Source organism: Humulus lupulus, chromosome 9 (genome assembly GCF_963169125.1).
Source record: "Humulus lupulus chromosome 9, drHumLupu1.1, whole genome shotgun sequence".
NCBI classification, from domain to species: domain Eukaryota; kingdom Viridiplantae; phylum Streptophyta; class Magnoliopsida; order Rosales; family Cannabaceae; genus Humulus; species Humulus lupulus.
The window spans coordinates 2,215,661-2,240,975 of NC_084801.1; the positions used below are offsets into that span (position 1 = coordinate 2,215,661).

Below are 25,315 nucleotides of genomic sequence, written 5' to 3' on the forward strand. Positions count from 1 at the left end.
TCTCTTTCTTCTTTTCTAATCTTCATCAACATACTGTTCCTCTGCAGTTTCTAATCTAACTTCTTCAAAACCACTCTCTCTGAAACAAACTCTGATCTCCTCCAACCAAGTTTTCGAATTGGGGTTCTTCAATCCCACCAACTCTTCAAATCAATACCTGGGTATTTGGTACAAGGGAGACTCCTCTCCTCACTCAGTTGTCTGGGTTGCCAACCGAGAAGATCCACTCTCGCTCACTGACACTTGGGCTCTTCTTCAAATCAGCAGCAGCAATGGAAATCTCGAGCTTCTTAATGGAACCCCACAAAACTCCTCTGTACTTTGGTCAACCAAAGTTGACCTCTCTTCCAACTCTACGCTGGCTATACTCTTAGACAACGGAAACTTCGTCCTCAGAGACTCCACTTCAGGAGCAGATTTATGGCAGAGCTTCCAGCACCCATGCGACACTTTCTTACCCAGCTCCGTCCTCGGTTTCAATCTCAAAACCGGGGAGAACTACAAACTGAATTCTTGGAAAGCCGAAAACGATCCGTCGCCTGGAAACTTCACCTTCGGGATCGCAAAGAAGACGCCACCGGAAGCCGCCATTTGGTTTGGATCCGCAATTTACACGAGAAGCGGACCCTGGGATAAGCTCAAGTTCACAGGCATACCGGACATGGGGTCTCCGTATAAGAGTCCGTACAATCTGGTGGAAGACGTAGAAAAAGAAACGACGTATCTGTTTTTCAACAACTCGGTTCTGTCGAAGGTGTTGCTCTCGCCGGACGGAATGGTTTCGATCATGCTCAAAGACAAGGCTGGTTACTGGTACGCTAACTATCAGGGTCAGAACGAATGCGACCACTACGGAATCTGTGGTCCTTTTGGGGTTTGCAAAGTCACAGAGTCTCCAATGTGTAAGTGCTTACAAGGGTTTAAGCCAAAATCAGTGGAAGAGTGGAATAAAGGGAATTGGAGTGGAGGGTGTGTTAGGCAAACTGAGTTGCTTTGCCAAAAGAAAAGTAGTAATAATGTTAGTGAGAACGGGCCAAGGGATGAGTTTGCCAAGATTGGAAAGGTATGTGTCCTGCTTTATACGAGTATATGGAAGCTGCTCCTAGCATTGATTCATGCCGTTCATTGTGTTTGAATAATTGTTCTTGTGTAGCTTATTCGTTTATCAGTGGGATAGGTTGTTTGGTTTAGTCAGACACCCTTATTGACATTACAGAGTTTGAATCATATATGTAATGATAGTTTATTGTGTATCTTCTCATTCAGGGGAAGGACAGTTGAGTAAGACCAAAATCATTATCGGCCTTTGTTGTAGCTGTTTCTGCTGGTGCAGCATTATTAGCTGTTGTAGCCTTTGGTTTGCATAGACGAAAAGCTAAGAGAAAAAGTAAGAATAATATCTATCTAAGCTTCAATTTGTGATTGTTACTGCCTTGAGCATTGCATATCTCATGGTACATGATGTTGATGTTCTTCATTATATTGGGACCTAAAACTTTGTATTTTATGGTCGTATTTATTGCTGAATATTATGTGTATTATTGACTTGACATCAGGAACTGCAACAAATAATGATTTGATTTGGACAAGTACTAACTTGAAGAGAGGAGACGATCAACCCAAACTTCATTTTTTTGACTTGGATAGCATACTAATGGCCACAAACAAGTTTAGTATTACAAATAAACTTGGTCAAGGAGGATTTGGTCCTGTTTATAAGGTCATTTGGTTTTCAATAGTTTACATAGAATCTAATACACTACAATAATAATGGAGAAATGCAGGTGAATAGGTGAGTGAATGAACTAATTAGTTAGCTATGTTTGGAAATTTACAGGGACAACTACATGGGAAGGAAGTTGCAGTGAAAAGACTGTCTAGCAGCTCATCACAAGGTGATGAAGAATTTAGGAATGAAATAATATTGATCTCCAAATTGCAACATAGAAATCTTGTTAAGCTCATGTTTAGGACAAGTCTTTATTTTGATTCAGTAAATGTACTTTTATGTTTTGATTTATATGTTAAATATATGTGTTTTAATTTGATTCTATTGTTTTATATTTAATTCATATTAAATAAATAAATAAATAAGTGAATAAACATTACAAATATATAAAAAAAAAATTATTGGTTAATTCTATACCGAGGACATTGTCCTCGGTATAGCCCATCAATATGAAAAATTTGGGCTGGGTGTGCCGATGACATTGGTCACTCTCTGCCGACGACATGTCCTCGGTACTACTTATACCGAGAACATATTGTATGTCGTCGGTAGAAGTTTATCTCTACCGACGCGGCTGTATTGAGGACTTAGTGTTGAGAACATGTTCTCGGTAGAAGCTATACCGAGAACATTCAGGCTTATGCTGACGGCATTTGTTCTCGGTATAAGCCTTGCTTTTCGTAGTGCTTGACTTAAGACCTTGACTTTGATACTAAGCCAAAAAGACTTTGACTTAATTATCACAATTAATGTAATAATTAATTGGCACCCTTCCCCTTGATGAATATTAATGTAATAAATTTCTTTGTTCCTTATTTAAAAAATAATAATAAAATCATTCATTTCAAAATTGTCATGGAAAAATTATACAGATACAACGAATTGAAATATATATTTTTTTGATGACATTTTCATTTTGGACATCCGGAACTAATTACATAACACTTGAAGCTTACTCAACAATTTATAAAATTAATTAATAAATTTAAAAATATGAAAAATAGCTTTTATTGTTTTATTTTTTGTATAAATTACTTTTTAGATTTGTTCATAGCTAATTTTATTGAATTTTAAATTTCTTGAAAGGTTTAATATCATAACAAAACTATACAAGTTTAGAAATTTTTGTAGTTTTTTCTAAATCAATTTTTTTCCTATTTTTGTTACTTGTAGCTAATAGATACATTAATAACATTATTAAAAAAAATTATCTTTATTAAACTTTTTCTAACTATTTAATCAATTATATAATCCAACAAAAAAAATCACAATCACCTTCTATAAATAGTAGGTAAAAAATGAATATTTTTGTTTTGTTTTAATTTATATAATAATTGAATAAAAACAATTAATTGTATGGTCAAATTTATAATAAAAATAAAATTTTAAGATAAAGCTGGAATAATTTTATGACTTGTGTGATATTTGATTATAGGCAAAAAGTTTGGGGGATAAATTTATACTAAGAAAATTCGTTAGGGGTAAAAGAATACTAACTTTGCCATTTAGGGAGCATTTGAAAAAAATATAAAAAAAATGAAGGACCAAAATCATATTACTAACAAAATGAACGGCCGGCAAATTGACCAAGGGAGTATTTGTTTTATATGAATTGCCGATTGATGTGTCCAAAATGGGAGTTGACTATGATGATATTTATATATTTATATATATCAAAATGGGAGTTGACTATGATGATATTTATATATATCAAAATGGGAGTTGACTGTAAGCATGCATGATGTATTGTATGATATAAATATCAACATTTAAGGTACTGTTTGTGTTGGGAATGATGAATATGGCTTCATTGCAATCAGAATGCGTTACTGTACTATTACTATTTATGCTCTTCTTGGCAGTGACACCATTCAAATGCAATGCCAAATCTCGTATTCTTCCCCACGATGAAGGTGAAAAATCTCTCCATCTTATATTTATATATATATATATATTTAAATGATATCTGGAAAACAAGAAAATATATACCAATCTCGTGCAGACTTTGGTTTTGTTCATCTTCTTTAGTTAATTTATTATTATTTATTATTATTATGCAGTGGAAGCTTTTAAAGAAATAGCTAAGCAACTGAACAAGTATGACCACGGGAGCTTCGATGATTCTTGTAATACCAGTCTTCCAATATTTTACACAAATCAAGTCACCTGCGATTGCTTCAGCTCTGCTAATGAATGCCATATCGAAAGCTTGTAAACTCCTAGCTCACGGCTACATATATATACTATATATAATCACCATGGCTTGGAGTTTTCTGTTGACATGTGTTATATGTGCAGAATTTTTTCAGGACAGAATCTGGATGGCAAGCTTCCATCATCACTATGGAAGCTACCTTACCTTAAGTCAGTGTATGTAAAAACAATTACTTTGTTCATTCAAATACTTTTCAGTCGGTGTATATATAATACCACTCTTTCTTCTCCCTTGCAGATATCTAGAACGGAACTTCCTCAGTGGTTCGATACCGCCAGAATGGGGTTCAACAAAGTTGGAATGGCTGTAAGTTTCCATTTATCCCTATACCATTATTCAAGATTAAGCTGTAGTAATTGATTGTTTGAACAAATGTGGGCGTGCAGAGATATTAGTGTGAACAATTTATCAGGGCCAATCCCTGCCGAATTAGGAAACATAACCACTCTCAGAGAATTGTATGCTCTTTCTTAACCCATTTAAATTCTCTCTTTTAAACTCCTGTGATTTGCTAATTATAATAATAAACTCACAAATTCAGGAGCATGGAGAGCAACTTGTTTTCTGGAACTATTCCCTCTGAGCTTGGGAAATTGGTAAACTTGGAAGTTTTGTGAGAATCCCTTCCCTAATCTTTTCAAAGAAATTAACCTTTTCATGAATACTTGTAAAAAAGTAGTAGAAATGACATTAACTAATTGAAATGGTGTGGGTGCAGGAATTTAAATGCAAACAATCTCACTGGACAGTTCCCTCTGTCTCTCACCAATCTCTCCAAGTTATCTGAGCTGTAAGTGACAATGTGTACTATAACTACTTCACAGGAAGTAGTAGTAATCTTGGTGACTCATGTTTTCCATTGCAGTAGGATCAGTAGTAACTACTTCACAGGAAGGATGCCTGAGTTTGGCAATTGGAAACAACTTTACAGATTGTAAGAGTTACTGATCTCTTTGTTGGTTTTCAAAATATTTATGAGCAATTTATATTGATTTTACATGCTACTCTCCACAGAGAGATGGAAGCAAGTGGTTTCAGTGGGCCAATTCCTCCTAGTATTTCTACCTTGACAGACTTAAGTTATTTGTAAGTTCTTTTTCATTGTCTACTTTTCTCTGTCTCCTTTAGATCTTAATATATATGTTTGCTAACTTCGTTTGTGATGATGAGGCAATCTTTGCAGAAGTATAACCGACTTAAATGGGGAGAACTCGTCAGATTTTCCTGACTTGAGTAAATTGACATACCTTTCTGAGTTGTAAGCTCCATAAATACATAAACTTTTGTGATGGAACTCAACCTAATATTTGATTATTTTTTAAATTATTGGACCATGTTTGAAATTTCAGGACAATGAGGAGCTGTAATTTAAGAGGAAATATCCCTCAATATATTTTTAATTTGAGAGGGCTAGATGTCTTGTAATTGTTCGATTATTCTCTTGTCAAATTTTCTATTCCTTGGAATTTAAACACATAATCCCAGTACTTATCTTTAGCGAATTTAATAGACATCTAAGATCTTTATTTTGCAGGGATCTTAGCTTTAATAAGCTAGAAGGGCCACTTCCAAATTCTCAAAAATCTCCTTTCTATAGATTCAGTTATATGTAAGTGACTCAAACTTCATTGGTCCCTTTTTTTTATTACTCTTTTCTTTATAATTAAGCTTCTCTTATTCTATGGTGTTGCACATTGAATAGATATTTAACAAGTAACTTACTCAGTGGGCCTATTCCAGCGTGGATGAACCTATCCAGAGCCAAGTAAGTTACCAATCCTATGTTTTACAAAAATGTGTAAACCAGACCAAAATTACCAAGAAGAATGATGACCTACAAACCCCAACTCTAAGCGCTCTCTTTAACAGAAGATGTAACAAAGAAGATAATTTTGCCAATACAAAAACAAAGTCACTTAAAAATATTTAGCTAATGATGAAATTTCTTACTGTGTTCAGGAACATAGATATATCTTACAATAACTTTTGGGAGATATCTGAACCATCAACTTGTCGAGATAATTTGTAAGAGTTCCTTCCTTCCTCTCATTTATTTCCATATTCATTTTGAGAGGAGGTCTTTCTAACCTCTGGCTCTTCTTTTAAAAAAAAAAAATTATTTCCATATTCATTGAACCATAAGCATTTCACAATTGAATATATTTGTGTCTTAACTTTTTTTTTTTTTTTATCAGCAATCACTTTCAGAGCACATCTGGTCATGAAAACAGCTTGTAAGCTTTAACAAACAATTGAAACAAGAATAACAATAGTTTTGATTATGATTATGATTATGATTATACTTTATACTAATTCTTGCTTTGAATATGATTAATGTAGAATGCTCAGCAAGTGCTTGGCTCCATGTTCAAAAGGTAAAAAAAAAACAATTCATTTCTTTTGTATATTTTTAACCAATACAACATTGTTTGATTTGTAGATCGCTATGCATTGCATATAAATTGTGGTGGAAAAGAAACTACCATTGGAGGCATAAAGTATGAAGGGGATGAGGAAGTTGTAGGTCCTGCAAATTCATTCCATAACTCAGCCTACACTTGGGGATTTAGCAACACCGGTCATTTCAGAAATTCTGAACAAGATGAGGCAGAATATATAGTAAATAATGTATCTACATTAAGAATGAACAACTCTGAGCTCTACACAACTGCACGCATCTCGCCTCATTCGCTAACTTATTTTGCTCGTTGCTTAAGAAATGGAAATTACACTGTGAAACTACATTTTGCAGAGATAGTATTTAGAAACGACACATCTTATGAGAGTGTTGGAAGACGAGTATTTGATGTTTATGTTCAGGTAGCTTAATCATTATGCTACTTAATGCAGCTTGTGAACTTATGTTTTACTGAGTTTAGTAAGTTATTATAGGGAAAAAGAGTGTTGCCAGATTTCAACATTAAAGAGGAAGCTAAAGGAGTTGATAAGGAGTTTATCAAAGTAATTAACACAGTTGTTGTGAGTCATAACACATTGGAGATCCGCCTCCAATGGACGGGGAAAGGGACAAGGAATGTTCCAAAGGAAGGAAATTATGGGTCTTTAATATCAGCTATCTCAATAGAATCTGGTAAGTAAGACACAATTGTGTGTGTTTTTTATTAGGATGAAATTAATTATTGATTATTTTTGTTCATCTTTATTACTTATTATTATTAATAATGTTATATATGATCAAGTCATGATGTAAAATGATTGATGGACTCATTATGTTATGATAGTTTTTTCTGTATCTTCTCATTCACGGGAAGGACATTTGAGTAAGACCAAAATCATTATCGGCCTTGTTGTAGCTGTTTCTGCTGGTGCAACATTATTAGTTGTTGTAGCCTTCGGTTTGCATAGACGAAAAGCTAAGAGAAAAAGTAAGAATAATATCTAAGCTTCAATTTGTGATTGTTACTGCTTGAGCATTGCATATCTCATGGTACATGATGTTGATGTTCTTCATTATGTTGGGACCTAAAACTTTGTATTTTTTAGTTGTATTTATTGCTGAATATTATGTGTATTATTGACTTGACATCAGGAACTGCAACAAATAATGATATGATTTGGACAAGTACTAACTTGAAGAGAGGAGACGATCAACCTGAGCTTCATTTTTTTGACTTGGATAGCATACTAATGGCCACAAACAAGTTTAGTATTACAAACAAACTTGGTCAAGGAGGATTTGGTCCTGTTTATAAGGTCATTTGGTTTTCAATAGTTTACATAGAATCTAATACACTACAATAATAATGGAGAAATGCAGGTGAATGGGTGAGTGAATGAGCTAATTAGTTAGCTATGTTTGGAAATTTACAGGGACAACTACATGGGAAAGAAGTTGCAGTGAAAAGACTGTCTAGCAGCTCGTCACAAGGCTACGAAGAATTTAGGAATGAAATAATATTGATCTCCAAACTGCAACATAGAAATCTTGTTAAGCTCATTGGTTGCTGCATTGAAAATGAAGAGAAGTTATTAATATACGAGTTCATGCTCAACAAGAGCTTAGATACTTTTATTTTCGGTTAGTCTCTCATCTTTATCCACATTTTTATCCTTCAATTAGAAGTATATTTGTATATTTGTTGGACAATGTCACTAATTAACTTTTAGTGGTGTGATTTGGTTTCTTATATAGATGATAGAAGAAGGGAAGAGCTTGATTGGGCCATACGGTTCAACATTATTGATGGCATTGCGAGAGGTCTTGTGTATCTCCATCGCGATTCCAGTTTAAGGGTAGTACATCGAGATTTGAAGGCCAGTAATATTCTATTGGATGAGAAGATGACTCCAAAAATTTCTGATTTTGGATTAGCAAGGATTTTTGAAGGCACTTTAGATCTAGCAAATACTCATAGGGTGGTAGGAACAATGTGAGCATCATTCTTTTAATTTGATGATTTGATAGTACATTGTTGTTATAGCATCTGACATCTAATTTAGTGGTGTGTTTAATCAATTGCAGTGGCTATATGTCTCCAGAGTACGCATTAAGAGGAATCTTTTCGGAAAAATCTGATGTGTTTAGCTATGGCGTGTTACTACTAGAGATAATAAGCGGGAAAAAGAATACTAGCTTCAAGGATGAGGATCAATACCAAGGCCTTATTGCATATGTGAGTAGTTCACAAAAGAAATCTCTCAAATTGTGTTATTATTATGTTTGTGTGTTGTGGAAAATTGAGGCTGATATTAATGTAATGAAACAGTCATGGCAGCTATGGAGTGAAGGCAGAGGAATAGAGTTGGTGGATGAAGCATTAGGCGAGTCATATAATGAATCAGAGGCATTGAAATGCATACACATTGGGCTTCTGTGCGTTCAAGACTTTGCCACAGATAGACCTTCCATGGCTCAAGTAGCTTTCATGTTAAGTAACCAAATATTTGATCAACCTCAACCCAAACAACCTGTTTTTACTTTTCAAGCCAGCAGTGGTAGTTATGATCCTTCCACACAAAGTGGTAATAGATGCTCTGTCAATGGGGTCACTGTATCAATGGTTGAACCACGATAAAAAAAGAAAAACTTCAACTGTAAATTATGTTAAATGTATATTGGGATACACCTACGCAATTCAATATTTTCTTTTAAATTTAATGAACTCCATTTTGTTAAAACTTGAAAGGAAATTACTCTAATGATTGCAACAAAACCAAATGTTCTTTTTGTAGAGTTAGATTTGTACAGTTATAACAATACTCAACTCAAGCACATTATGTTACTAGATTTTTAGAGTCAGATTTGTTCGGTCTCTAGCTGTACTGTGGAAAATCAGTTGAAGTTGTAGCTGTACTAACATATATATAAGTGGCAAGAAGTACTAAAACTGTCATACCGGTTCTTGATTTTCTTGGCTGATTGAAGTGCTGATAAGTAAATGTTTTTTGCCTTTGCCATTGCAATTGCTGATTTGTTGTCATAGAACAACTCAGTAGCTTCCTCTTGCTTTTCTCTAATATCTTTTAAAATTCTTTTAAGCTAAATAACTTGAGAGGTTGCAGCTGAGGCTGATATATGCTCTGCTTCAGCTGAGGATTGAGCAACTGATTGTTGCTTCTTGGATAGCAAAGAAAATACACCTGAGCCAAGTCAAAAAACATAGCCTGAAGTGCTTTTCATATCATCCACACAGCCTCTACAATCACTGTCGCAATAGCCTTCTAATTTCACTTCAGTATTTCTCTCAAATCTGATTCCCTGCCTCATAGTTCCTTGTATGTATCTCAAGACTCTTTTTCCAACACCAAAATGCTTTTGACTTGGACCATTCATGAACCTTGAAAGCAAACAATATCCTGACGAGTTGCAGTGAGAACCTTGTGCCTTGCATTTTGAAGAGTTTTCTCCGAAATCAAGTCATGAAAATTTTATATCTGTCCATTATGATCGATTGAGGTATTCCATGTATTCAAACCACTTCTTCAATAAACCACTTCTTCATGGAAATTGTGGCTGGGAAAAAGAACATGAGAAGTCACCCGAATGAAAACTTTGCATGCCTTCTAGATTGGGTAAAATAAAGCGTCAGGACATGTTCTTCTTTATATTACATATTGATGTTAATTGGCAATGGTTTATCTTCTTCATGCTTGTTGTTGCAGGCCATTTCCTTACAACAAAAGGGAGATATAATGGAACTGGTGGATCCAAAGTTGGGGTCCAAATTCAAAAAAGAAGAGGCAAAAAGAATGATTAAGGTAGCTCTATTGTGCACAAATCCATCACCTTCAGTTCGCCCCACCATGTCTGTTGCAGTGAGCATGCTTGAAGGTCGGGCTCTTATTCCTGAGTTGAGCTTGTATTCAAGTGTTCATGTTGATCAATCAAGATTCCAGGCCTTGACAGAATACATGGATCAGTTGAGAGATCCTAATCCAGGAGAATCTAAGAGTTTTTTACATTAATCATTTACTACAATGAAGGACTCTTTCTTTACATAAGACTCGATTAATGTACCAAATCAATCATAAATCATACTTCTCATCAGCAAGAAAAGTCATCTACATACCATTGCAAAACCTTCCATGCTTTCCTTTCTACCACCTTTCTCATATTTTGGTAGAGGAGAGTTCATCCAACCATCCACAGTTTTGCCTTGGTGCAATACTAGTTAGTTTTTTGTCTTTGACAGCTCTGTATAGCTCTGGCAGTACACTTCAGGTTGCTAACCTTTGAGAAATTCTAGTTAATTCTTCACTCGGGTTAGTCTGGTATGGTTGAAGCCTGGAACTTAATTTCAGCCTCTGTTTATTTTTGATCGCATGCATGCATGCATTATCCATTTTACTACGTACACATCATGTTCCTTGAATTCTTTTTAGTAAATAGTAATAGTAAAACTAACTGTAACATTAATTTTCAATGCAGTAACTAATAATAGAAGAACTACATGTCCCCTGCTTGGAACTACTTTTTCATATACAGAAAAAGGCCTCGTCAGGTCAGCAATAAGGTATTTCATATATCGACTTAGCCTTTTGGATTATTTAATGCTCTTTTTGAATCTGTGCAATCAAGAGATTTCTATTGCCATGTATTGTTTATATTGCGTGCTTATATTTTGTTAGCTATAATAGAAGAACGTGTTCATTTTTGTTGCTGAAATTAGCTTCACTTAGCATGGCTTGGTCTATAATATGTATATTTGTTTAAAGGTGTCTCTTTTTGGTCTAACAGCTTTCTGATCTGAACAACAGAAGAGAAGAATTTCTATGAGATATTATTTGATATAAATACTATGTTTTGATTTATATTATTGCCTTGTATTACTACCAGAGTTAGCATCAACTTAACCAATTCTATAATTTATTTTTTACTCACTATTTCACTCAATAGATTACAGAAAGATTCAATTTTATTGTGACCCTTCAACTCAGTGGCATTTCTCCTTTTGAGCTCCTCTATCTTTCATTTTCATGTGAACATGTTTATTTTGCTTAAAAAAAAACTGTGTATGTTAGACATATACTTATCCCTTATTAAAAGTTTAAAGGGTAGTTGCTATGCCTAGAAAGAGACAAATTTTGGGATTGGCATTGTGGCTTATGTTATCATTTGCAATTTGGTACAAAAGAATGATGCAATTATGCCTTTTAACTTTCCATAATAGAAAAAATCTTGTTGGCTTGCTTTAGTAGTATAAATCATGCATGAATATAATATTTATGCCTTTAATATTAATAGTACTTTAATATTGTTGTTGTTTCATTTCTGACCAAGACACAGAAAGGGGAAATCAAATGGAAGGCCATGATACATTTTTTGGGTTCGGCAATAGGCTTTCAAATCAAATGGAATAACAAAGCATCATAATATCTTTAGATTTCATTGTTCTCCTTTTAAGTGAAACATGGGAGTTTTTGTAAATTTTAGCTAGAAGTTTATTATTATGACTTTGATTCTCTAAGTTGTATGTGCAAGATTGAAGGGCGTGATAGATGAAACAAATCTGGAAACATAAGATAAGAGGCATTTATTTATAGGTAGGGAGACAGATATTAGATATTTGTGAAGTTTGTATCTTGATTTCATGTCAGCCTTTGGTTTATTTAGGTGTGTAGTAAAATATTAGTTGTTACAGCTGTTCTTTTCTCATTGGTCAGCCATTTGTTTACTTGTAACTGAGAGAGTGGTGTTTCAGACTAGGCTGTAATCTTTATTCTTCAACCTTGGATGTAGGATCACACATTGTGATCTGAACCAAGTAAACTTGGTGTTCTTCTCTTCTTATTACTCTGTATTTCTTTGTTTGCGTTTCTGCATTAATTTTTCAGAGTTTTGTCATTTGTTTGTTTGTTGTATTTGTGTATTGGTTATTTGGTTCATGTGTGTGCAGGTGCTTTGGCATCAAAGAGTTTAGTATTAGTATAGAGATCCTTACAATATCTTTTGGTTTTCATAAATTGTAGACCGAGTAGAAAATTTAAAGGGTCTAGGGGGTTGAGACAAGGCAACGAACTAAATTTTAATAATGTGGTAAACTATACCTACCATTCATGGATTTCTTGTAAGTTGCTTTAATGGTTACCGGATCATATGATTATTTCAAATGTATGAGAACATTGGAGTAGTAGTAACTCCATCCAACTGTTAGAGTATACTGTCTGTTATTAGTTGGTAATGGTGTTAGTTAGTTAGTTATGTTAAGGTCTCTTTCCTTGATAATTTCAAGGAAAGAGAAAGAAAGAAATAAAGAAAGAAAGAAAACTTCGAAAAGCAAGTATTATGTAGATGCTTGCTTATTTCCAGCTTACATTTACACGAGCCTACATTTCGAAGTCATAATTTCTATTTTCGAAATTTGGGTGTAACAAATGCTATTTATTTATTATTGAAATTTGGGTGTAACAAATTTAAACTTTTATATTTATGGATTTCAACTTTAATAATTAAATGTAGAAGCCTTTAATAATTAAATATATAATATAAACTGACTTTGCATATTAATCCTTTAGATTTGGATAATTAAAGTAATTATATTGAATTTTATAGTAGAGTTTTTTTTTTAAAATAAGGTAAGAAAAAAAAGATCATATTGATTTTGCTTGAACCAAAATGAAATAATTCTAAATTTGACAAAAGTGTCAGTAGAGAAAGTGACACTCGCAAGTAGCAAGTGTGTGGGGGGAGACCTTGACTTAGTAATTACAATCACAATTACTGTGATTGCTCTTCTTGGCGTAGTGGCACCATTCCCCTTGATGAATATTGTAATAAATTTATTTGTTCCTTATTTAAAAAATAATAAAATCATTCCTTTCAAAATTGTCATGGAAAAATTATACACATACAACTAATGGAAATATTTGATGATGACATTTTCATTTTGGACATTCGGAATTAATTACATAACATGGAGCTTGCTGAACAATTTATAAAATTAATTAATAAATTTAAAAAAATAAAAAAATAGCTTTTATTGTTTTATTTATCAACCAATGTCCATGAAGTTGTCGCCTCTCCAAAATCTCAACCCTGGTTTCTTTGTCTAAATTAGTTTTTAAATTTGTTCATAGCTAGTTTTATTGAATTTTAAATTTGTTGAAAGATTTAATAAATTAACTTAAAAATTAGAATTAATTTTTTTGAAAATTGTATTTTAATATTACTTTTATTCTCAAATTCCTTTTATAAGAGTTTAATTAAACTTATTTTTATATTTGTTTCAATAAAAAAATTCACACAAGATAATAAGTTGTTGATACTCAAATTCTCGCCAACTGTTATGAGAATAACAAGACTTTTTTTTCAAATTCTAATCAATTTGAAAGGAAATGTTACAATAACGATGGACACTTAAGAACAATTACCATGAATGAGATTTATTCTTCTTATAATTATTATAGATTGATTAAACATAGGATACCGAAGGGTATATAATTATTTGGTATTATATGTTTTATCGAAATACATATTTGATACTTTGTGTTTTCAATAATGCTTATCTAGTAATCTATAATTAGGAATAAGACATATTTAGTACCCTAAACTCAAATTTGAATTGTAATAAAATTTTAATTTGAAACCTATATAATTGAGAGTAGTTTTGTTATATTGATGAAATTTTATTGATCAAAATTGAATTTATGGTATAAAAAATGTATAATTTTAAATTACAAAGTACCAAATAAGTATTATTGAAAATACGAGGTAACAAAATGTATGATTTCAAATTATAAGATATCAAATAAATATTATTGAAATACAAAATATATATTTTAATAAAACCCATAATACCAAAAGAGTATTTACCCCAATATAAAGAGCCATTTATTACCGAGTCAACCTTATAGATGATTCAAAATGTTGCCTTGCCTTGACCTAGATCCGACACAATTCATAACTTGCTCGTTATTTCAACTTGACCTAGTTTTACTTTTCAAAGTCTTTCTCAAAATTAAATATAGTTCTGTTGTGAAAGTATGAGCTGATCAAATCATCAAATTAACACACTGGAAACAAAAACAAGAAGCGGAGATTATAATGAACAAGATGAAAAACGAATCAAGAGGCCAAGTATAACAACTGATACTGAAATCAACACAAGCCACTTTATTGATCGATCTTTGAATCTCAAAGTTACAACACTCAAGACTCTCTCAACTCACTCTTGGTTACAATCTTTTGTATTCTCTGAGAAAATGAATAAATCGAATATGGTAAAAAATTATATTGTTCTTAAAATTACCGCTGACTTCCATCATGTCTTTATCCATGACTATTATCTCACTCTCTTTTCTAATTAACTAATAGTTGAGCTAGATTTTTATCAACTTGTATATTCTTTTTGAGATCTCTTTATTGGTTTTTATTTTTGTCAATGTTTTTAAAAAGAAAACTACATATTATAAGTTTTTTTGTTTTTGTTTGAGAAACTATGAAATCTGCTTCACATACACACAAGAAAATATGGATTATCATTCAAAGTTTCTCCATCAAATTATTTAAATACACATCTAAATACATATATACACATCTAAAAATATCTGGTTTTGCTACCCATGGAGGCTACTTACTGCTGCATTGCTTCAAAGTCGTTGGGGAAGAATATTTTCATGGGGTTCCAGACTTAACTAATATGATATATATGTAGCCCAAAATAGCTAATTTTGAAGAAGTTGGTGAGCATCAAAAATGGATTCTGAAAGTCTTAGACGTATGTTTACCGTACTACACTTACTGTTGATGTTCTTCTTGGCTCCATTCAAATCCAAAGCCCAAGCTGGTACTACTCTTCCACAGTATGAAGGTGAAAAAGCTCTCCCTATCTATTTTTTTTGTTTGTTTGTGAAACTTTAATTAAGCAAGTTATAATTTTGATAGTTACTATTGTATGCAGTGGAAGCCATTAGAGAAATGGCTGAACAATTGAACAAGAAAGACTGGAACTTCAGTGACCCTGCTTGTAGTAGCAAATCCACTACTGATATCCCAGGTACAGATCAGTACAGCAATGTTATCATCTGAAAATGCTCCATCTCTGCTACTGAGTGCCATATCCAAACCATGTAAACTCCTCCCTTCCCTTCCCTTCCCTTCCCTTCCCTTCCCTTTCCTTCCCTTGCTCATGGTTACATATCAGGACCAATCCCTAGCTATTTAGGAAACATAACCACTCTCACACATTTGTATGCTCTTTCTCTTTTAACCCTTAATTCTGCTCTTTTAATTATAGTCCTGTGATTTGTTTATAATGATCTTCTAACCTTGGGAAGAACTATGCCTTTTCAGGGACTTGGAGAGCAACTTGTTTTCTGGTTTTTGTTCTTCTTTGTATTGTCTTTTCTTATGGTTTTTTATACTTGTTTGAGTAGAGCTACATAAAGGAAAATGATATTAATTCAGCCTTGAAATGATGAGACTGCAGGAATCTTAATGCAAACAATCTCACTGGAGAGTTCCCTATGGCTCTTATTAGTCTCCCAAAGTTAACTGTGCTGTAAGTGACAAAGTGTGCTATAACTTTATAAATGTAATAATAAACAGTCAATTAGAGTGGCTAAGTCTTGGTGTAACGTTTATTTTCACGTGTTGTGTTTTGTTGTTCTACAAGAAATGAGCCAAGATATTTTGGTTGAATAATCGTCAATACTATGTCACTTTAATCTTGACTCGTGTTCTTTCATTGCAGTAGGATCAGTGGTAATAACTTCACAGGAAAGATGCCTGAGTTTGGCAACTGGAAACAACTTCAGAAATTGAAAGAGCTATTGATCTCTTGTTTTTCAAAATTTATGAGTAGTTAATATTGATTTTACATACTACTCTCAACAGAGAGATTGAAGGAATTGGTTTCCATCTAGTCTATCTAACTTGAACAAGTTAACAGAACTGTAAGCTCTCCTTGATTTCTGTCTCCTTAAAATCTTGATATGTTTACTAACTTCATTCATTGAAATTATCTTGTTGTTACTCTTTGCAGAAGGATTAGTGACTTACATGGGGAAAGCTCAGATTTTCCAGACTTGAGAAATATGACAAACCTAGATAGATTGTGAGGTGAGCTATGTATAAGTAGTTTTCTATGATTGATGAGATCAACCACGTGTGAATTTACTAAAACATTGGTTGACATTCCTGAATATATTCGTACTTTGACAAGTCTATCTGTCTTGTAAACTTCTTTTCACTTGTTCTCAAATTTAGACAATGAATTAGCTTTAGGAAATTTTTTTTTTATTTACAAGTTTGTGTTTCCTTTTTTGGTTGGCATTATTGGAGGGCATTTAGTTTTCAAGTATAGTACTAACCATCTAATTTTTATTCCAAAAAATAAAATTAAACACAATTTGTTACACCAATAACCATCATTTACTCAACTTTACTCCATGACATAACTGACATTAAGCTTTCTATTTTGTAGAGATCTTAGCTTTAATAAACTAGAAGGGCCAGTTCCAAATTTTCGAAATATAAGGGCATTGGATACAATGTAAGTAATGAAAAAAATTAGTAGGAAGAAGGCCTCAAAATTTCATATTTCCATTTTATTCTGATTTTTTTTAAACAACTACTAATTTTCTTTCTTCTTATGCTATTGTGTTGAACACTGAATAGGTATTTAACAGGTAACTTGCTCAGTGGGTCTATTCCAGAGTGGATCAATCTCAGAGATAGTCGCTAGTGAGTTGCCAATCTTATATTCTATCATAATGTTCTTCTTCATATACCATTCATGCTTATTTAATTTGGAGATTTTAAGGAAAAACACAATGTTGTTATGGTTAACAATATTTGACACACAATCTTTGATTTAGATTTTGTAAAGAGTTGAGGGACGAAATCTTTTGCATCGATATATTTTGGATGATTGGTTGATTCTCTTAATTGTTTCACAATTGTTAGACAAATCCTTTTGTACTATTCTGTCAAGAACTTAAGACTTAATTTCTTACTGTTTGCAGCCAAACAGATCTTTCTTACAAAAACTTTTCAGAGGTGTCTGAACCATCTACTTGTCCAGAAACTTTGTAAGAGTCCCTCTTTTTCTTTCTTTTATTTTGAGATCCATATTCATTGCATCATAATCATGTGAAACTAATAAATACACTTGCATTTTTCACCAGCAATCTCTTCCGGAGCTCATATGGACAGAAAAACAACTCGTAAGCTTCAAAAAATAACTACTGCAACAAACATTAATTTTCATAATGATTTTACTATATACTAATGCTTGCTTTGAATATTATATATTGATATAGAATGCTCAGCAAGTGCTTGACTCCATGTTCAAGAGGTAAATCACTCTACTTTAAAACTATCCACTGTTGAGAATTCAACAACACAACTACATCTGCAAAACTCATAAGAAAACCAGAAAAATAACAATAGAAGAAGTAAAGCAAGAACAACACACAATTTTATAGAGGTTCACACTTAGATGGAAATCCCAAACTAAGGCTAGTCCTCTTTGAACTCCACTTAAGGAATTCAGTCTCTTCACTATGATAAAAGCAAGAATTACAGCAAGAACAACAGCTTCAATCCTCTCCCTTGTATAGAAACCTTGAGCTGCAATGGAGAACACCTAGGCAGTCCCTTTGGCAATTCCCTTAACCCATTTTGACCACTCTGTTCTTTCTCTCCCAGCTCTCTCTCTTTCTATTACAAGAACTTGTATAAAAGTATTGAAAACAAACTAACTCTCTTTCTTAAACTCTCACTGAAACTACAACGTGTATAAAGAAAAAAGAATCAAACTATATATAGACCCACTTGACTAATAACAGAGAACAATTAACTAATTTTACTTGATGAAGCGTCCTTTGATCCCAGCCTCAAAGCTTTCAACATAACCGCTAACGATTGATTAATTTGGTGGTTCTGGATTCATTTTTCACCGTAATGTTTTATTATTAGAAGTGGCCCCTAATATTTTTTTTATAATAAAAAAATAATATTTTTAATTCATAAAAACAATAACAATTACACATTAATTATATTTTCAAATTAATTCGTTTAGAAGACAAAACTAATATTAATATCCATGCATACAATAATATATTAATGGCAAAAAACTAGTTTTACCCCTGTGTTTTGCCTGAATATTCAATCGGTCCATGTATCTTGTTAAATGATAAATCAGACCATGTGTTTGTAAAATTGAAAAAAATGATACCCTAAGTCCAATTTTGGTCAAACAATTTTTCAAGTTAAATTATTTTGTATGTTATTGAATTATAATTATTTTGATCATGTAAACGTATCGTATACAAATATCCATAGAATTGGCTTTTGAAATCTAAAGTTAAATAATAGATTAGAAATAAGAAAAAAAAAAAAAAAACTAATAAAGATTACTTTAAATATAGTATGAAACTATGTACATGGTTTTATATATTCAAAGCAATCTATGTATTTATAAATAATAAAATCACATCAGCTTGTTTCAAGTTGTATTTGTGTACAAGTACACTCCAAACTTGTATTAAAATAAGAAAACTAAGATAAAAAAATTACCAATCTAAAAATTATAACTAGTGTGACATGTTGATTTGTAACCGGCAATTACTCTACAAAACTGTAACCAATTAGTATCCTATTTGTAATTGGTTACCCACTTTAAAAATTGTTAAAATTAATCAAGTGAGATAAAAATATTTATGTAACATCTATAACCAATTACTACTTTCTCAATTTCACATTGGTAACAAGTTACAATATTTCTCAGTTTGAGAATAGTAACCAGTTACAAGTATGGAGCCAAAAGAAGAAGAAAAAAATTGCAAACCTAGAACTGGTTATAACATTTTTCAGTTTGAGAATGGTAATTGGTTACAAGTTTGGAATCAATTACAAACATAGAACCAATTACAAATCTCAAACAAGGAATAGTTTAAGAAGTTACAAATATGCCACAATAATCGATTACAGTTTTTAGAGTGGTTTTGTTACTGATTATAATTTTTAGAGTGGTAAACAATTACAAACATGGCACAGTAACTGGTTATAATTTTTAGAGTGCTTTTGTAACTGATTACAATTAAAAATATGTCATAGTATAACTGGTTCTCGATTTTAGAGTGACTTTGTAATTGATTACAATTTTTAGAGTTGTAACCAGTTGCAAACATAACATAACAATTGGTTCCAATGTTTAGAGTAAGTTTGTAACTGATTACAATTTCTAGAGTCGTAACCAGTAACATAACATCGTAATTGGTTTCGTAACTCTAATCATTGGATCAATAGCATGGATGTAAAAAAAACTAGAGGGATCAAGTAGTGAAAGTACGAGGTTTGCTTGACCATCAATCTCATAGAGTATTGTTCATTCTAGAAGCGGGAGGCATGCACAAAGATCCTGTAATGACCCTATTTTCCTACTTTGTTAACTCACTAGAAAACGATAGCGTTTTCTGTTCTCTGGTGGTCAACGCCTCTAGAAAAGGTCAACGTTTGAAAATGGTCGTTAGAGGACTTCTTTGAAAAGAAAAAAAAACATTATGTACTTTTGGTGCACACTGCCACCATCAGCTTCATCATTAGACGTTGTCGTGGTGTCCTTCAATAGTAACCACCCAAAATTATAACACGACAATGTCTAATGATGAAGGACACCACGACAATAACCATCCCTCAAAATGGTAATTACCCCTCAACAACACTATCAAACTTAGATCCACTCACTATAACCTCAATTATCATAGATATCCCATCATCAAAGATCAAAACAAACACATCGATCTATTCAAATGTAATAAATATATTCTATCAAGATCATACATCAAAACAAAAAGGATGAACTCAAGAACACTACATTACGTATTATGGCTGAATCTTGGTGTTCCTTTCTCTCTTCTTGGTTTCCAAACTCTACACACATGACAATAATCTCTAAGAACAACTCTCCACCCGAAATTATCAAAAGAATAGATCAAAGCTTACCCTTTGTGAATGGTTCAAGGCCAAGATCGAAACTACAAACTTCAATCTCAAGTTTTGGTCTTCCAATTTCTACAATATCAATGATAATTCTAGTGGCCATCTATGATCCTAAGTATTTTAGAAAATCCAGAGACTCACCCTTGATGATCAATAACCTTGGTCGAGCACTATTAATAACAAAGTTCTCTTTTCATTCTTCTCTCTCATTTTCTCTCTTAAAACCGCCCACTTCACCCCCTCTTATCTCAGCCACCACTTCATTCAAATCTTTTCCTTTCCCACCATTTCTTTTTATTAGTTGATATCTCTTCTATATAATAAGTGTGTAAATAACGTAAATTTTTGTTTTTAACGGTTTTTTATTTTTTTAATGTTAACTTTAACGGAATATTCTTATATTTAACAAGAGTTTGTAAACACTTAAACTTAAATAAGATAAAATAAATAATTAAAAAAAATCGAAATATGATATTTTTCAGTTATTCTACAATGATGATTATTTAAAAATAATAAATAATTAAACAAATTAAAATATGATATTTTTCAAATATTTTACAATGATAATTATTTAAAAATAATAAATAATTAAACAAATTAAAATATGATATTTTTGAGATATTTTACAATGATAATTATTTAAAACTAATAAAATAATATGTTTTATAACTTAAATAAAATTTTATTAAATTTAAATTCACTTATTAGAATAATATCATATTAAACATATAATATAATCTGCTCTGAATTAGCAACAAATTGTTTTTTTTTAAGACAAGCAAGAAACTTAAATTGAAAATTCACGTATAATATTTAATATTAGATTAAACATAAAATATATAGTTCTTTCTACATGATTTTTCTTCACCAATGTTTTAACTACTTCCTAGCTGACCATTTCATTAATTTAACTTGTTTGTTGATTTCCTCAAGTTCATTAATATTATATATAATGTATACATGTATTATTTTACATGAAATATACAATATTAATTAATTGTATTATATGATAGGTTTTGAGCTTTTTTCTTTCTTTCTTTCTTTCTTTTTAATTTCATCAAATGAGCAAGTTGCTTCTATTTCTACATATATATATATATATATATATATATATATATGCGTAACAAGTCGCTCATACAGGACATACTTGACCTAGACAGCTACCTTTATTTTTTTAAATTAAATTAAGCACACATGTCAAATTGTAGAAAAAAAACAATTAATAAATGAAAAGAAGATCATGATCAATAAAGTAGAAAACAAAAAGAAAGGCGGTATTGAATATTTTGATGAGAGATAATGATACATATATTTATACAAACAAAGAAAAAAAAAAAAGTGTACTAAAGAAGGCCGTGTGAGATCCCTTGACTTAATGCATGGGCTGAAAAACAAGTCTGAAATTGTCCCATTTTCAAACAACACTGAGGGACAAGCTAAGCTAGTAGACTGGGAAAAAAGATATTGATTGAACATATATAAATATATATATATTTATATAGCTCAATTCTTATCTGTTAGCTAATAAAGAATTTTCAAACAATTTTCAAAATAATAAATTAGCCAACAACCATTATTACCACTTATTTTAACTTTGCAGATGAGAGAGAAAGAAAAAGAAATATCCTCTTCAACCAAGCATGAATTAATATGTGTCTAAACTTTTAAAAATGATCACTTTAATTCAGCTTAGACTCTAAGACTAAATATATCTTGCTAATTAACTAAAGCTGAGAGCTTATAAGTTTGAGTACTCGTTTTTTTTTATTTTGTAAATCAAAAACTTTTAGATCAAAATGAACTAAATCATATTCATTTCTATATAACAATATGTTTATTCCGCATCATGATTTTTCATCATGACAAATGAAAAATTAATCTATGAACGAATATGGATCAAAATGAACTTTCATTATGACAAATGACAAATGACAAATTAATCTATGAACGAATATGGCTCTCTTCTCTATGCATGATTGTCGTTCTTGGTTAGCACCATGCAGAAGTAATGTCTTAGTACTATGGCTATCCCCTAGCTTGCTCTAGTTGACTCCTCCATCTTATCTTCAATGAAGTTCCAAGTAGATAACAATAAAAATACTTTGAATTATAGACTAAATTTTAAACATATTAAAGTATTACATGTCCACGTATTTCAGATCTAATTTTTAACATTATATACTATTTTATATCATTTTGACAGCTACCAAATGTTATTACAAGTATATAATAAACAAAATTTAAAACAATATAATTTTAATAAAATAACGTATTTAAATAGTTAACGTATTAACAAAGAGAGTCGGCGACAGTCGATTTCTATTCTCGCAAGTGGTATGGGACCTTGATTTAGTGAGGAAAATATCTTTGTTTTTAATACTACAATTAAGGCCACTAGCAACCAAGTGCGGGAATATTGACCTGGAAACATTGAGAGAGAGAGAGAGAGAGAGAGCAACGAATGAATAAAGAGCTTTCCTAGAAGCAACTTTTCCTCGAGGATTTATAGACATAAATTAATGTATTTACAATCACACTTTCTTCTGTATGATATAAATATATATATATATATATCAACATTTAAGCACTGCTTGTTTGGGAATGATCAATATGGCTTCATTACTATTTATGATCTTCTTGGCAGTGACACCATTCAAATGCAATGCCCAATCTCGTATTCCTCCCCACGATGAAGGTGAAAAATCTCTCCATCTTACCAAGAAATTATCTGGAGAACAAGAAATTATATACCAATCTCGTGCAGACTTTGGTTTAGTTCATCTTCTTTAGTTAATTTATTATTGTTATTATTATTCAGTGGAAGCTTTTAAAGAAATAGCTAAGCAACTGAACAAGCATGACGACGGGCACTTCGATGATCCTTGTAATCTACCAACATACTCTTCTAATAATGAATATTACACAAATGAAGTCTTGTGCAATTGCTCCATCTCTGCTAATAATGAATGCCATATCAAAAGCTTGTAAACTCCTCCTAGCTCACTGCTACATATATATTCTATAATCACCATGACAGGATTGGAGTTTTCTGTTGACATCTGTTATATGTGCAGTTCTTTTACAGGACAGGATCTTGATGGCAAGCTTCCATCATCACTATGGAAGCTACCTTACCTTAAGTCAGTGTATGTAAAAACAAAGCTTTTTATTCAAATACTTTTCAACACTCTATTTACTATAATACCAGTCTTTCTTCTCCCTTGCAGAAATCTAAATCGGAACTTCCTCAGTGGTTCGATACCGCCAGAATGGGCTTCAACAAAGTTGGAATCGCTGTAAGTTTCCATTTATCCCTATACCATTATTCAAGATATATTAAGCTGTAGTAATTGATTGTTTGAACAAATGTGGGCGTGCAGGGCTATTAGTGTGAACAATTTATCAGGGCCAATCCCTGCCGAATTAGGAAACATAACAACTCTCAGAGTATTGTATGCACCTTCTTAACCGATTTAATCTCTCTCTTTTAAACTCCTGTGATTAGCTAATTATAATAAACTCACAAATTCAGGAACATGGAGAGCAACTTGTTTTCTGAAACTATTCCCTCTGAGCTTGGGAAATTGGTAAACTTGGAATATCTGTGAGAATCCCTTCCCTAATCTTTTCAAAGAAATTAACCTTTTCATGAATATTTGTAAAAAAGTAGTAGAAATGACATTAACTAATTTAGTCTTATATAACTGACATGGTGTGGCTGCAGGAGTTTAAATGCAAACAATCTCACTGGACAGTTCCCTCTGTCTCTCACCAATCTCTCCAAGTTATGGGCGCTGTAAGTGACAGTGTGTACTATAACTTACTTCATAGCTCAAATGAACCAACATATTTTGGTTCAACAATCGTCACGTTAATCTTGGTGACTCATGTTTTCCATTGCAGTGGGATCGGTAGTAACTACTTTACAGGAAGGATGCCTGAGTTTGGCAATTGGAAACAACTTCAGATATTGTAAGAACTGTTGATCTCTTTGTTGGTTTTCAAAATATTTATGAGTAATTTATATTGATTTTACATGCTACTCTCCACAGAGATATGCAAGGAAGTGGTTTCAGTGGGCCAATTCCTCCTAGTATTTCTACCTTGGCAAACTTAACAAACTTGTGAGTTCTTTTTCATTGTCTACTTTTCTCTGTCTCCTTTAGATCTATGCAATCTTTGTGATGAGGCAGTCTTTGCAGAAGAATAACCGACTTAAATGGGGAGAACTCGTCAGATTTTCCCGACTTGAGTAAAATGACAAAACTTTCTAAGTTGTAAGCTCCATACATAAACTTTTGTGCTGGAACTCAACCTAATATTTGATTATTTTTTAAATTATTTGACCTGTTTGAAATTGCAGGACAATGAGGAGCTGTAATTTAAGAGGAAATATCCCTCAATATATTCTTAATTTGAGAATGCTAAATGGCTTGTAATTGTTCGATTATTCTCTTGTCAAATTTTCCATTCCTGTATAGCATTTCCTTGGAATTTAAACACTTAATCTTTAGCGAATTTAACAGACATCTAAGATCTTTATTTTGCAGGGATCTTAGCTTTAATAAACTACAAGGGCCACTTCCAAATTTTCAAATATTACCTTTGAGTTATATGCAAGTAACTCAAACTTCATTGGTCCCTTTTTTTTATTACTCTTTTCTTTATAATTAAACTTCTCTTATGCTATGGTGTTGCACATTGAATAGATATTTAACAAGTAACTTACTCGGTGGGCCTATTCCAGCGTGGATGAACATATCCGGAGATGCATCCATGTAAGTTACCAATGCTATGTTTTACAAAAATGTGTAAACCAGACCAAAATTACCAAGAAGAATGATGACCTACAAACCCCAACTCTAAGCTCACTCTTCAACTCTTTAACAGAAGATGTAACAAAGAAGATAATTTTGCCAATACAAAAACAAAAGTCACTTAAAAATATTTAGCTAATAATGAAGTT

At 32.2% G+C, this 25,315-nt stretch overlaps 1 protein-coding gene across 1 annotated transcript in view; it reads left to right on the forward strand.

The window, feature by feature from the left end:
* LOC133801482 (probable leucine-rich repeat receptor-like serine/threonine-protein kinase At3g14840) overlaps nucleotides 1-25,315 on the forward strand; it is a 44,725-nt gene that overhangs the window by 16,236 nt on the left and 3,174 nt on the right. The window contains exons 21-36 of the mRNA XM_062239697.1: nucleotides 1,316-1,387; nucleotides 1,557-1,720; nucleotides 1,838-1,895; nucleotides 3,592-3,642; nucleotides 23,168-23,333; nucleotides 23,424-23,495; nucleotides 23,577-23,645; nucleotides 23,730-23,801; nucleotides 23,882-23,953; nucleotides 24,074-24,145; nucleotides 24,253-24,321; nucleotides 24,402-24,473; nucleotides 24,552-24,626; nucleotides 24,713-24,784; nucleotides 24,900-24,965; nucleotides 25,059-25,127. Of these exons, the coding sequence (XP_062095681.1) occupies nucleotides 1,316-1,387; nucleotides 1,557-1,720; nucleotides 1,838-1,895; nucleotides 3,592-3,642; nucleotides 23,168-23,333; nucleotides 23,424-23,495; nucleotides 23,577-23,645; nucleotides 23,730-23,801; nucleotides 23,882-23,953; nucleotides 24,074-24,145; nucleotides 24,253-24,321; nucleotides 24,402-24,473; nucleotides 24,552-24,626; nucleotides 24,713-24,784; nucleotides 24,900-24,965; nucleotides 25,059-25,127 (1,291 nt within the window). The remainder of the gene's footprint in view (nucleotides 1-1,315; nucleotides 1,388-1,556; nucleotides 1,721-1,837; nucleotides 1,896-3,591; nucleotides 3,643-23,167; nucleotides 23,334-23,423; nucleotides 23,496-23,576; nucleotides 23,646-23,729; nucleotides 23,802-23,881; nucleotides 23,954-24,073; nucleotides 24,146-24,252; nucleotides 24,322-24,401; nucleotides 24,474-24,551; nucleotides 24,627-24,712; nucleotides 24,785-24,899; nucleotides 24,966-25,058; nucleotides 25,128-25,315) is intronic.